Raw genomic sequence first — 14,621 nt, 5'->3', positions numbered from 1 at the left:
GACATTGCATCTTAAGCAAATTTGAAGTGTAGAGAATGTGTGAATATTGCATATACACAAATCCGCAATGAGGATGAGGTGTCTTGAATTGTATATTCTCCTTGAAAAGAAGATGACGGGCTATCTTCCCAATGTAAATCCGACGTTCAAGTTAGTGCGAATATCAAATGGCAAATGGGAATGAGTGCGAATATCATTATTGTTTTATTTGAAAATTGGCTTGAAAGGATTTAGAAAAGAATCAAAATTGTAGAAGATGGAGATACATGGCTAAATATGCGGCTTCAAATCCTTTGTCCCCAAAGTAGTTTCTGTTCCCTCTGTCCTTTATTTATACAGCTGTCACGTGTCTCTAATCTTTTGTTAACCCAAACTCAAATAACCCATGGGTTTGTTTGCATGCAAAGCAAGCTTTTAATTAGATATTATGCTGATATAATTTTTTTTGAGTCTTGATGATATAATTATTCATTTATATTTTTTATTTTTAAGCATGTGCATGAAGGTCCTACTGGTAGTAGAGATGGTTTAAACATATGGGAACCAAATAGCCAACGTATGTTGTGCTCAACGCAATTGTCACAGGTAGTATTTTCTTGTTTATAATTAAATTTTAGTTATTCCAAAATTCACTTGTTTGCAAGAAATAGTTATTTAATCTAAAATTTATTTGAGTTTGGATTAATAAAAGATTAAAAACACGTGACAACTGTATAAAATAAGGACAGAGAGGACAGAGAGGACAGAGACTACTTTGAGGACAGAGACTACTTTGAAGCCTAAATATGCTGGCAAGAGATTTGTTGTTCCGCGAAATATGGAAGTCGAATTCGGTTTTACGGACTTACGGTTGTTTGATCCACGCAAGCAAGGAACGAGAAGTGGGCGACATCTCGTCAGAAAAGGCGAAAGTTTGGAAGAGATCTCGTGATTTCTGACCTGGTGCTGGCGTGGATGGACCCCACATGTTGTCCTCCTTATCACTAATCAAGAAGAAAAGAAAGGAAAAAAATAAAAAAAGGAAAATCAATAAACAAAAACATTTTCAAGTTATATGATGTTCATTAATCAAACAGACTCCTTTACGGAACGAGACAAAATCAAATTGCCAGGATAAGAGTATATATTATAGAGATTTTGAACTTCCCTCAACCTAGGCTTTTGATGATGTGGCATTTCCTCCGGGTATTCAGCTGACATGGCAAATTTCTTCACGACAACTAATTTAGGTATTGTCTACTCCGATTTCTTTTTTTTTTTTTCTCCGATTGTCATATCTACTCCGATTTGGTACGTGAGAAATTTTAATTAGCCCACGTTAATTTTGACATGGACCCACTTTCACATGATCAAATTTATAATGTGTTGCTAATCACCTTGCTGATCTTATTTAACCCTTATTATTGGTGGTTTACTTCATTTTGAGGACGACAATCGTCTTAACCTTGGTTTTTTCCTGTTCTTGGATAGAAGAGTCTAGAAGCAAAACAATCAAACATCAAGGGACTCTAGATCATGTGTTATCTTTTCTAGTAGTCCATTATCAAGCTCTTATATCACTTACCTAAAAGAAGGAATTTCGTGTTTGGTCGAGTAATATGTTGTGTTTCCATTAATTAACTTGACAAAAGAGGAGTGATTAGGGACTAACTAAAGGAAAAAGAAGATTAATTATTGTGTTCACCGTTGCCAAAATTATGTAAAACCATAAAGAAAGGGTCATACTTCATTTGGTGAAATTCCCATTACCAAGCAATGTTGTCCCTTCTTATTTTGTGACTAGTTGGGAACTAACTGAAATTACGTGCTTAGGTAATGCTTTGCTAATTCACTTGAGATTTCTTATTCATGTCCACCGGATATTAGGTTTAGCTCTCGTATGTTTTCCTTTTATTGTTGATTGACGGCAATTTTCAATTGTGTGGTACAAGTTTCCATTATAAAGTTAAATAGTGTTAGATATTGATTCTTCTCGATCTCTTACAATTGATAAAGACATACAACAATTAGACAGGTTGATATGGGAGAGCTGTGTTAAATGATAAGATTGGAGCAATTGTAAGTAAAAGATCTCGAATTAAAAATCTCCTGCTTACAAAAAAAAAATCAGGTTGTTGACTGCTCAATTTATCTATATTAATTATCTCATTGAAATAGATTGTGCAAGTAGTTTTATCTAGTAATGTGATATGATGGTAAAACTCTCTCACCTGAGCCAGTACTTATGTTTGATGCATGAAAACATTTACTTATCCATCACCAATATGCATGCATAAGAATATTTCAACTTCTATTCGACAAGCTTTCTATTTTCCATTTAAGTCAGTCAAAGAGTTTGATCATCCAAACTAGCAAACGTGTTTTTCTGAAGGAAATTAAACCAATCTATTTTAGCATTTAGTGTCTTAATTCATTTTTGTATCTTATTTGTTAAGTTTTTATATTAGATTAGGAAATCTCAAATCAATTTCCAAATAAGTTTCGATTTATAATTGTATTTGTTTTAGGAAGTTTTGGAGTTTATAAATAGCACTAGTCTAGTAAGTTATTATTTGAAGAGTTGAGTTTTGAAAATAGGTTTGAGAGAAAGTCTTAGAGTTGAGATTTGTGAGTTGTCGTAAACGAAAGGTTATTATTTGATATTGTTATTGTTGAGTTTGAGTTTAATAAAATTATTGAGGATTTGTTGAGCATTTATTTTCCTCCTTTTCCCACATATTTTTATATGTGTCAAAATTGCTTTCGCTACGCACGTGTGTGCGCGTATTTTTTCATGCATATGTAGTAAATGAAGCATCTATTTTGGGAGAAAAAATGTCCTCTCAGACTTGAGAAGAGAATATATAGTCATATGTGCATCTCACGCACGCGCTCAGAAAAAAAAAATTTAAAAAAAAGGACATTATGTGTGCCATTCAGTTATTCAAGATTGATGATCGCTGATTAATTTATTCCTATTCAACTTCATTACCCCTAAATTATCACACGCACTTATTAAAGATAAAGTGGCTAGCTAACGCATATGAAGCTTCAATGATCAAAGAATAATGCTTCTTTAGGAATAAAAGAAGGCATCATAATTGAAATCCTCAATGACTGGTGGCTAATATTAGTCCAGGTTACGAAGTTGTATAGCTTTGGAATCAGACATTATTCAGTGATAAGGCCCTTTTCTTCCTTATGCACTTGTTGAATACTCAATGGAATCAAGGCATTTAAGCTAAGATCAATTCTTCATCTGAACTTTTTTTTTTTTTTTTTTGGACGAGTAGATAATGTGATAAAAACCTCTAGAATCATGTACTACACATAAACGTGGTTAAAGACTGTGCCCTATTTGGATTGCTGCTTTTTTTACAGAAATTATTTTAACGTTTGTTGTGAATACATTTATCAATTATTTTTTTTACCTCCACATATATTAACTCGATACAATATATATATATTTTTAATAAAAATTCTTACAAAGAGAAATCTTGCTTTAACATTGGAAAAGATATAAATGTGAGACTAGACAAGTGATGAGTACTTAGTTTAACGACGACGACAAAGGAGGTTTAAAATTTCATTAAGAAAATTTATAGAAAGGAAAAAGTCACAATCAAGAAGTTTTAAATGATGCACTACTTAACAAGTTGATATCTCAACAAATTACACTTTTTGCTTATTTAGGTAACTAATTGTTTGGATTGTAAGTTATTTGGGATATTTTTACTGTAACACTTTTTGTGATGTGATGTATGTGAGATAAAAAGGTGTATTGAAAATTGTAATGATGATGTAACCAAATAAAATTGGGGAAATAATGCTCAATCCAAACAAACATGCCGGCCTTATTCAACTCTTACTTCTGCTTAAACTGTACAAAACTATTACTATATATTACTCAAGAAAAAAGAAAGACAGCTTAATAGCCAAGATTTTGAATTTTCTATACCCAAGATTTTGAATTTTCTATAACCTTTAATCTTCACCACATAAAACTAAAAAAAAAAGGAAAAAGATTCTGTATGTGAATTATTTCCACCAATTGTCTCCAATAATTTCCAAGAAAATAAAATCTTGTCGACTTTCTTGTTTTGATCAGTCCAATTAGAATTTTTTTTCCCTAAACACATAAAAAAAAGTGTGTTCCTTTCCCTTGGCTTTTACTCAATATGAGAGCATTTGTTTTAGCTGCAATTTGGAAACCAAAAAAAGTACACAAAAATGAACGTAGACATAGGTGGCATGAAGTTACACAAACTCCAAGGAAATGGAAAAAGATAATTGCAAGCCATCATTCATATCCAATTGCACATAATAAATAACTCCAAGTTAGCAATCAAATTTGGTCAGGAAACAGAGATCCGCATCCCTTACTAGCAAATGGTAATGAATGACCCATGATTCCGGTCAAGAGTCGTATTTGGCCCTCCTCAAGTCTAAGGAAATTAATGTACAATAATAAACGACCACCAACTCTCCTAGTGTTCATAATTGCTGATCACATTAAACTCCCCAACTTGCTCCTGACCTGCTGATACATAAATACAAACTTGCGCAATTCTGCAACCACTCTGCACAGTAAACTGCAACAGGGCTCTCAATAATTGACAGATTCATTTCTATGACGTACTCCCTTTGTCTCGCTTTCACGGCCGTGAATTTTTTTCATATAATTTAAGAAAAAATTATTCGCTCTGTCTGTCTCACTTTGATTAGTTTTATTTTCATTTTTCACTCGTGCTAAATTATGATTTACTTTTTAATTGAAAAATATAATTAACTTATAACTTATCTAAAATATCTTTATTTTAATCTACATTATTTATTAATTGCCTTGAATAGTGCAGCTTTTCATAATATTGTTTTTGTAATTAATGTAAAGGTATAATGATTAATCATACTCTTAATATTAATGTAAGGGTATTTTAAAAAAAATAATAGGCTAGATTTATAATTCCAACAAAGTTAATTAATTTTTTTTAAACTGTGTGAAACAAAAAAAAAAGACTATTAAGGTGGGACAAAGACAATAGTTAACTTTATTGAAAAAATAAATTTAACATATTATTTTTCTAAAATATCCCGCACTAATGTTGGGAATATGACTAGTCATTATCCCTTTATATTAATTACAATAATAACACTGAAGAAAAGTTTCATCATTCAAGATATGAATTAGGATAATTATTGAATAAAATAAGTTATATTCAATCATAAGAAAGTACATGAAATAAAGGTATTTTAGAGAAATTAAAAGTTAACTATATTTTTCAATTGAAATGTAAATTATAATTTGTGACGGATAAAAAAATAAAATAAGACTATCAAAGTAGGATAAAAGATATAATGTATATGCATCGTAACATGTGATTGACTATGAATTACTTTCTTACACTACACATTAATACATGTATTAACGGATCATCATCACGTATATGTCATGTCTAAAATTCAATCTCAAATTGAGATTTTTTTTCTCATGTAACTAAATTCGAAGATGTATACACTATTAATGTAAATTTAGATTAATTCATAATTAGTATAAATATTAACTCTAAAAATAGTATAAAGCATCTAAAGTTAAAAAAAATACTTTTTATGCCATCGAGTAATCACTTTTTTTGTTATCCATGGTGGAGACAATCATGAAAAAAAAAAAAGATAAACTAAAAATAGTAATCAAAACAAATAAAAAAAGATAAACTAAAAATAGTAGTAATTAAGATACTATTAAGCACTAGTAACAGTGGTACACGTGTCAACACTTAACTAGCTTTCTTGAGGAAGCTTGTTCGGCATTTACCACCAAGGAGGACTATAAAAACCTCCCCAACTCTTTCTTCGAGTCACCCCATTGTTAAAGAGCATTCTAATTCTACCGGGCTCTGGCTACATCTGCTTCTCTTTTTCTCTGTCCTTCTCAAAAGAAGCTCGCATTCCCGTCTGGAGTGCACTTCTGCTGAGCAAATTTCTTCGTCTTGAGACTTTGAATTTCCATCTTGATCATCCAAGCTTCAACAGAGGAAAACTTTTTAAGGTGAGTTTTTGGGATTCTTTTTGAGTGGAGAAATAGTACTACAAATTGACTTGGTGAGATAAGATGTCAGTGAGATTTGGATTACAGTTGTTTGTTCTGAGTTGATTCTTATGGCGTCTGAGTTGATTCTTTTGAGGTGTTTGGATTACAGTTGTTTGTTCTGTGCATGTTTATGCATGAAAAGGGCCTTAAAGTTTCCTAGGAAAAATTACCCAAGTGTTCATTATCATGTTTTCCCTTTTCGCAGGAATCTTAAACACCTAGGATTTGAAAATGTTTGATAACTTCAAAATCCCACCTGTTATATATGGTTCAATTTGAATTTCTAGGATTAGCTAGTGATTCTTGCCTCCTCCTGTGTTGGAAAATCTATACAAAGTTTTCAGAAAGTAGATATTTTTAAATCTTATATTGTCTGAGATCTTAATTTCTGTGGAAAGAACAAACCTCCAGAGAATTTCCTCTTTCTCTGAAGAAAATTTTACTGTAAATGGTTCTTCGTTGGGCTAGCGTTTTACCTTCGGTTCGATCTTCAGCTCGAAGTTTTTTCTTTGGGAAGATATTAAGATGTTCAAGAGGTGATTTAGATGAATATTCCCACTTTAATTCTTTCTATTTCTTTTTCTCAATTTTCGCGCAGAAATTTTAAATTTAGGGAGTAGTTTGGATGATTTGACTAGTATGCCCTTTTATACTCTTCGAATTTACCGTTCCTACCATGGTTTTTTCAGCAACTAGAATATTACCCTGCTATGAATCCTCAGCTCCAGCTTTGATTTTAACTTTTAAAGGAGCAGTTGAAGTTAAACCGTCGTCGTTCTGATCGGAGAGTTTTGTCGCTACTCGACGGTGAACAACCTATATACTAATTATTTAACTTATTTGACGAAATTACCCTTGGATTCTTTCATATTTTCCTCCTCAACCACTGCTTGAATATTCTTTACAGTTTCATTTTAGTTGGCATCAGCGGATCTTTCCAGTTTTAGTAGATTCGGATGTTTTTACAGCGTTTCATTGACAAAAATGCCCTTGCTCTCTAGTCAAATTTTCTCTCCTTACCACTTACCATCAAAAGTGCAAAAAGATTTGTTTGTCATCACTCCAATGGGAATATTCTCTATTTTGGCCGCCTTTAATTCACATATTCCTATTTTCACAAGTTGTTTGCTCCAATAAAAAGGCTTTTTTGTCACCTTATTTTACTACTTTTATTCGTGCTCTTGTTATTTTCAAGAAAAAGGTCCGTCTTTGTTTTCTACTGATGGAAAAAAAAATTTTAGTTTGGACCCTCAACTTTGTTGTATCATTATTGCTTTTTAGTCCAACCATGGCGGTAGATGATGTCGATGTCGCGGTGTCGGCTTGGCGCCTGATTCGTTAGCCAGGCGGTAAAGTTTGACCGTCTTACTTGGCTGCGGCTACAATCATATCTTGACATGATCAAATTGAGTTAATATAAGATGAACTTGTAATAGCTATAGATAATCAAGATAAAAGTCCTTAAGGCAAGTATTTATCTTTGCTGTTTGTTGCATTTGAGATGCTTAGTTGTTGCTTGAACTTATGTGATGATCTGAAGTAGTTAGTCATGATGTCTGCTCTATGCTTGCTCTATGTTTGTTGCTAGAGCTTATGTGCTGGTTGTGATGATGCAGTTTATAGTGAAGAAGCATCCAAGTTGGTGAAAATGACGGTCACACCAAAAATCTCCATCAACAACGGGGACCTTGTGGTTCATGGAAAGACCATACTCACGGGAGTCCCTGACAACATTGTGCTGACTCCTGGATCAGGTGTGGGACTTGTGGAGGGTGCTTTTCTTGGTGCCACAGCTGAACACAGCAAAAGCTTGCATGTTTTCCCAGTTGGGGGATTAGAGTAAGCACCCAAATCCTCTTGAATTTGTTGGTAGTGGATGAAAATTCGATGTTCAGCTTGTAGGAACACATTGTTCTGGATTGTTAATCCTTGCATGTGTCATACCAACATGTTATTTCTTTTTGGAATATTAGGTAAAAACCTAATCAAGTTGTACTGGTCAAGAAATCGGGCTAATTAACTCGTTATTACTGATGCTTTCTTTGGTGCTTGTTTCTAGTTTTGAATCCGGTTGTAGAAATCCAAAGAATACTTTAATTTGTACATGGAAAAGTAGTTAATCTTTAATCTCTAATTAGTTTGAGGTATCAAGCTGAGCCATGTGCTAATCCCTAATTGTAATTTAACACTTATTTCTGGTTCTGCTACTGTCTTAACCTTTTGAAGTAGCTATGTACCAGGAAGTTGAACGGTAGGAGAAATATGTGCATCACTGATTATATAATGTAGCATAGTAAATGTTGCGGAGGATGACCATTTTTTTTTTTTTCAAAAAGTTTTGTATGCCTATAATCTCTGATGATTGTCTTATGTTTTCGAGATATGTACATATCTTTATAATTTGCTTCTTTGGTAGGGGGCTCCGCTTCATGTGCTGCTTCCGGTTCAAGCTGTGGTGGATGACTCAGAGAATGGGATCATGTGGGAAGGACATTCCTTTGGAGACACAGTTTATGCTTGTGGAGAGCAAAGACACGACAGAAGGCGAGCGTGAGGATGCCCCCCTCATCTACACTGTGTTCCTCCCTCTCCTTGAAGGCCAGTTCCGAGCTGCCCTTCAAGGAAATGAGAAGAATGAACTAGAGATCTGCCTTGAGAGTGGTGAGTAGGCTCAGGCCATCCCAAAGTATTTGGTGTAGGATACATGTTTGCTGCTTTGCCTATCTTGTGAGGCCGTATCTTCAATTAAGCCAGAACCATCCCTTCATCATCAAATGGGGACCAAGTCCACTGTGCTCTGACATGACCAAGCTGGAGAAACCAATTAGATCTTGTCATCTAATGAATCAATAATGGAGTTAATAAAATTTGGGAACATATCTTAGAAAAGAAAGAGTTCGAAAGAACCAAAACGACCTTGTTTTTGTGGTATGGTTGTTGCAGGAGATCATGCTGTTGAAACCAACCAAGGACTTTACCTTGTCTACATTCATGCTGGGACCAATCCTTTTGAAGTCATCAACCAGGCTGTAAAGTACGTCCTCACTTCTCCTTGTCCACTTTTCTATTCATGCTGGTCCTCCAATGCCTGTGGCCCCTTCCCGTGGGGTGTGGGTCGAGAAGCATTTGGAGCTTGACTCCATGTTATCATAAAACAACCATGGTGTCTTCATAGTTGAATTTTCCACAAGTAAATTACCATTTCCTGACTGACAATAATATTCTTCTTTTCTTATTATAAATAGAGCTGTAGAGAAGCACATGCAAACTTTTCACCACCGAGAGAGGAAAAACGTAAGCAAAGTTTTTCTTGTCTCTGTCTTGTAGTTGGATTAAATTGGAATTCAAATCTTATGTTTGGTGGGTTGTTTTGTAGCTCCCCTCATTCCTCGACTGGTTTGGTTGGTGCACATGGGATGCATTTTACACTGATGTCACAGCTGAGGGTGTTGAGGAAGGCCTTACAAGGTGAAACATGAATCTAACTTTCGTTTGCTCTTCCGAACTGATGTTCAGTGGAGATGAATTGCTAATTTTTTGTGGTTATCTTTGCAGCTTGTCTGAAGGTGGCACTCCTCCTCGTTTCCTAATTGTGGATGATGGTTGGCAACAGATTGGTCAAGTGAAGGATACCAATTGCGTAGTGCAGGAAGGAGCTCAGTAAGTTTTGTTCTTTATTGCTTTGTCCAGTATAAGTTTTGGTTGCGTGGTAGTCATTTCAATTAAGCTGAGAAAGCGTTTTATATAGGCGGTATCACACTATGCTTCTTAGTAGAGATCAAACAAACTGACCGTGTAGATTAGTAAATTTTCTTTGCGGCAGCAAATGTGGTTAAATCACTTAAGATATGAACCATACTCTGGTTGCCCCTGTTATGGTATGAGTGGCCTTAATCTATTCTTGGTTCGCATCCTTGTTTCTGAATTCACATCAACAGACACATTGCACCCCACCCAACCAACTCCCCCCCCTCCCCCCACCCACAACAACAAAACCTACAAAAGAAAAAAAGCACTGAAGATATGATAATTCGTCTAGAAGAGGGGTTATGGACTTACTTTAAGCAAAAATCTTTAGGTACCTTTGTAACTTCTGACTTCTGTAAAATATGCTTAACACAGTTTTTTCTGCAGATTTGCAAACAGACTCACAGGCATAAAAGAAAATGAGAAATTCCAGAAGAATGGTGAAAGTCAGGTTGGCCTGAAGCAGCTCGTTCAAGACACCAAGCAGGGCCATGATGTCAAGTAAGTTCACCCGGTTTTCTTTTTTTCCTGTATAATGTTTTCTCAATCTCTCTTGAGAGCTAATATACCCTATGGTGCAATTGCATGGTACTTGGTTAGAAATAAGGCACTTTCTTCTGTATCTCTGGGTGTCCTTGCATGCATACATTCTTTCTTAAAGAAAGTGTTATCAGCTCTTATTTCTTGTCTTCTTATTTCATTTCTTCTTTGTTACATTTTTCCTTGCTAGTTCTTCTATGTAAATGGCAATGCATGCAATCATTTTCCTTTTTACCTAAAACAATTCTGGCAAGTACATGAAATTATCTTTTGATGGTCTTCTAGACTGTTGAAAAAATATGTCTGGCCATGTTTCCATTTATACAGTTGCTTAATTTATTGGATGCTGTTTACTCAGTCTATTTCTAATATGGTGCAGGTACGTCTATGTGTGGCATGCTCTAGCAGGTTACTGGGGTGGAGTACAACCAGCTGGTGCAGGCTTGGAGCACTATGACTCTGCTTTGGCATACCCCGTGTCATCTCCAGGTGTGATGGGTAACCAACCAGATATAGTCATGGATAGTCTTGCTGTCCATGGTTTGGGTCTGGTCCACCCAAAGAAGGTGTTCAACTTCTATAATGAGCTTCATTCATACCTGGCTTCTTGTGGAGTAGATGGTGTTAAAGTTGATGTGCAGAACATTATTGAGACCCTCGGTGCTGGCCATGGTGGTAGAGTTTCTCTGACTCGCAGCTATCACCAGGCCCTTGAAGCTTCTGTGGCACGGAACTTCCCTGACAATGGATGTATTGCCTGCATGTGTCATAATACTGATGGGATCTACAGTGCCAAGCAGACTGCTGTTGTCAGAGCTTCTGATGACTTTTACCCTCGTGACCCTGCTTCCCACACCATACACATTTCATCTGTTGCCTACAACTCTTTATTCCTTGGAGAATTTATGCAACCTGATTGGGATATGTTCCATGTGAGTATTATGCTAAGTTAAATCTCTCTCCAGTTAAAGATTGGCAGATGAGAAGCTGATAAATGAACTCTTACACATCATTACCATGTAACCAACTGAAATACTGATGACAATCTGTGATGCAGAGCTTACACCCTGCTGCCGACTACCATGCTGCAGCTCGAGCTGTTGGAGGATGTGCAATCTATGTCAGGTAAATACTTGTGTCCTCACCTGAATCATCTTTCTGGTTTCATTAATTTTTAGGACCTATGTGTTAATGCTCATGTTGTTTTTCGATATTCAGTGACAAGCCTGGCAATCACAACTTTGAGCTTTTGAAGAAGCTGGTCCTACCTGATGGTTCTGTCCTTCGGGCACAGTTGCCTGGGCGGCCTACATGTGACTGCCTCTTTGTTGATCCAGCCAGAGATGGGAAAAGGTTTGCTATTCGATCTGAACACTTTATTATATCCAGAATCATGCAGTATTATTTATTACAAGTAATATTTACTTCAAAAAAAAAATAAAAATAATGCAGCTTGCTTAAGATTTGGAATGTGAACAAATGCACTGGTGTTGTTGGTGTTTTCAACTGCCAAGGTGCTGGTTGGTGCAAAATCACAAAGAAGACACGTATCCATGATGCTTCTCCTGGCACCCTTACTGGTTCTGTTCAAGCCAGTGATGTTGACCCCATATCTCAAATTGCTGGCCCAAACTGGGATGGGGAAACAGTAGTCTATGCCCAAAGATCAGGTACTTGGCTTTTTTATCCATTGTTCGTTTTCACCACCTTATTTTCCCTTAACAATCAATTGTAAACCTGACTCTGAGAATAATCCTCGAACTGAAACGCAGGGGAGGTAATGCGGCTACCAAAAGGTGCTTCTCTTCCTGTGACACTCAAAGTTCTTGAATATGAACTCTTCCACTTCTGTCCTGTGAAGGTGAGCCTTCAAAAAGAGTGCATTTCCTTCTTAATGATGCTATGTACATTCTATATAGTTGGAGATACCAATGGTTGATAAATCATGCAGGAAATTGCTGCAAACATTTCCTTCGCACCAATTGGTCTGCTCAACATGTTCAACAGCGGTGGTGCTGTTGAGCAGTTTGAGGTCCAACCGACTTCAGACAACGAAGCAGAGATCTTTGCTGGTGAGGCTACGTCTGAGATCTCTGGTTCTCTTAGTGAAAAGAGATCACCAACGGCAAAGATCATACTTAAAGTGAGGGGATGTGGCCCGTTTGGAGCTTACTCTTCTCAGCGCCCGCTAAAATGCTCAGTGGATGGTGCTGAGACTGACTTTACCTATGAAGCGACAACAGGATTGGTGGCTATCGACATTCCAGTTCCAAAGGAGGAGATGCATAGATGGACTATTGGAATTGACGTCTAAATTAGTTGGTTCCATTAGGTAGGTAGTGGGGGGAAATCGCTGTTACGATGGGGATTCATGCTTGAGGCTGCCCCTTGTGTTTGGTGACGCATTAGTTAGACGTAGCTTTCCTATTGCTGGGGAGAATGTGGGTGGGCGGGCAGTAAGAGTGAGCCTTGTGTGTGTGGGGGGAATAATGAGAAGGGGCCTTTGTATCGCTTTCATTTGCTTTCTAATAAAGCTGCTTTGATCATAAGATCTACACAAGTTGGTGCTAATTTGAGCAGAGTTCTTAGCAATGCCTGTTCTTTTACTGCACTGCTTCAAGGAATGAGTAATTTTGTCCTCTTACGGCCAAAGTTACAGATGTTGAGCTTTGTTGTGTATTGCGCATTTCACCAGTTGAATGTGGAAGTACATTTATGCAATTGAGTTAAGAAAATAGTCATGACTCATGAGTAGTTATTCGCCTACTCTTAACCAATTTCTTTCGAAGTTTCTTTTGGATATAACTTTGCTACTTACAGGTGCAAACAGAGAAACTTTAGTCTAGGACTCTAAGCCCTCGTATCATATCTACACCTTCTAATTCTTCTTTTCTGAACAGAAGTCAAACCTCTGATTCTGTTTATTTGAGTTTCCATTTTTGCTAATTTTTTTACCTATAAAGCATGAATGTTTCAATATCTTTTTTCTATATGTCAAGCACTCAAATCAATGCTTAGACAATTACTCTCAGGTAGTGTTTGAATAAATTACTTAGATGTAACGGCATAAAAGTATATGCATTCAACTTTATTTCATGTTAGTTTTTATTTATTTATTTTTTGAAATAATTATGCAATTAAATACGTTATTACATATTTTATGCTCCTCTTAGGTAATCTTTTAGCAAATGAATGTATTTTTATATTTCAATGCGTTAGTTTCTAACCAATGTACTTCGATAGTATTTATCCAAGAAATTTAAACAATTTCCTGTAACATTCAAATTTATATACAATAACTCAAATTTCTTTACACTTTTTTCTTGTCTATCAAACACATACAGGAAATTTAGTTTCCTTTTTTTTTTTACATCACTTCACCTCACTTTTCTCGCGATGTACTTCCTTGCACGACTTTCTTGTCAAACAAACGGAGCCTCATCGTCCTTGCCAACTTGAGTTTCTACATGCAAACATTTCTGCTACAGCCAACCACCGAAGCTAGGTAAGTAGTCACTAATAAACTCTTCCAAGTGCCAGATTCAGAGATGGGTGATAGAACAAAACAGCTTCTTTATGGGCTAATATAAAGGCGTTATATATATTGCCAAGACAAGCACGCCTTGGAAAGCCAGCCTTGGAGGAATTGCTGTTCAAATCGCGCCAGCTTGTATGTTTCCTGCTGTTGAAGGCGCATACATGATTGACATAGCAAAATCGCGCTTTCAGAAACTATCAAACTCCCATTACCTAAAGTGGTTGAAACCGTATGCAAACTCACGCGCTTAAAATTCAAAAATCAGGATTCTCAATAGCGATAATATTAGAAACCTCCCTTGAGGTTTTTCTTAATATCACTTAGCACCCTAAGATTTTAAAAATATCACTTTTCTCCCCTTGTAATTGCAAAATGACTATATTAACCCTCACTTGATACATAATTCACATATTAAATAAATAAATGGAGCTTAAAAAATTAAAGAAAAAGAAACAAAAGTCACTTTCTTCTTTTTCCCATTTCTCCAACACTCTCTTTTACTCATTTTTTATATGACTATGCATTTTTTTAGTTGTAAATTATGGTAAATTGAATTATAGTTATCTTTTTCTTTTTTGTGATTATGATAAAATGTTGTATGTTTTCTTTATTTATTTTGAGTTGATCTTTATAATGATTTAATACAACTTAAAGGCTTGGACCAACAGTTGAGAGGAGGCCGGGGAAAAAAGGGTTCATAAGAAATCGATTTTAAATTTATAGAGTTGA

At 35.7% G+C, this 14,621-nt stretch overlaps 1 protein-coding gene across 1 annotated transcript; it reads left to right on the top strand.

Annotated features, from left to right (window-relative positions):
- The first annotated feature begins 5,845 nt into the window (after positions 1-5,845).
- Positions 5,846-13,102, top strand: LOC113774579 (probable galactinol--sucrose galactosyltransferase 2). The gene is made up of 14 exons (XM_027319140.1): positions 5,846-6,025; positions 7,684-7,906; positions 8,484-8,728; positions 9,011-9,101; positions 9,313-9,361; positions 9,444-9,535; positions 9,623-9,727; positions 10,202-10,315; positions 10,734-11,286; positions 11,412-11,479; positions 11,573-11,707; positions 11,807-12,024; positions 12,127-12,215; positions 12,306-13,102. The coding sequence occupies exons 2-14, from the start codon at positions 7,716-7,718 to the stop codon at positions 12,666-12,668; spliced, it is 2,313 nt and encodes a 770-aa protein (XP_027174941.1). The 5' UTR covers positions 5,846-6,025; positions 7,684-7,715; the 3' UTR covers positions 12,669-13,102.
- Positions 13,103-14,621: the final 1,519 nt, after the last annotated feature.

The sequence above is a fragment of the Coffea eugenioides genome, chromosome 6 (genome assembly GCF_003713205.1).
Source record: "Coffea eugenioides isolate CCC68of chromosome 6, Ceug_1.0, whole genome shotgun sequence".
In the NCBI taxonomy this organism is placed as follows: Eukaryota; Viridiplantae; Streptophyta; class Magnoliopsida; order Gentianales; family Rubiaceae; genus Coffea; species Coffea eugenioides.
Note: the sequence above shows the minus strand (reverse complement) of the source record. Positions and strands in the feature narration are given on the sequence as shown.

Coding starts and splice junctions, on each gene's coding strand:
- LOC113774579 (XM_027319140.1), top strand. CDS start 7,716: ATGACGGTCACACCAAAAATCTCCATCAACAACGGGGACCTTGTGGTT. Junction 11,287..11,411: donor CTGATTGGGATATGTTCCAT/GTGAGTATTATG, acceptor TCTGTGATGCAG/AGCTTACACCCTGCTGCCGA. Junction 12,025..12,126: donor AGTCTATGCCCAAAGATCAG/GTACTTGGCTTT, acceptor ACTGAAACGCAG/GGGAGGTAATGCGGCTACCA.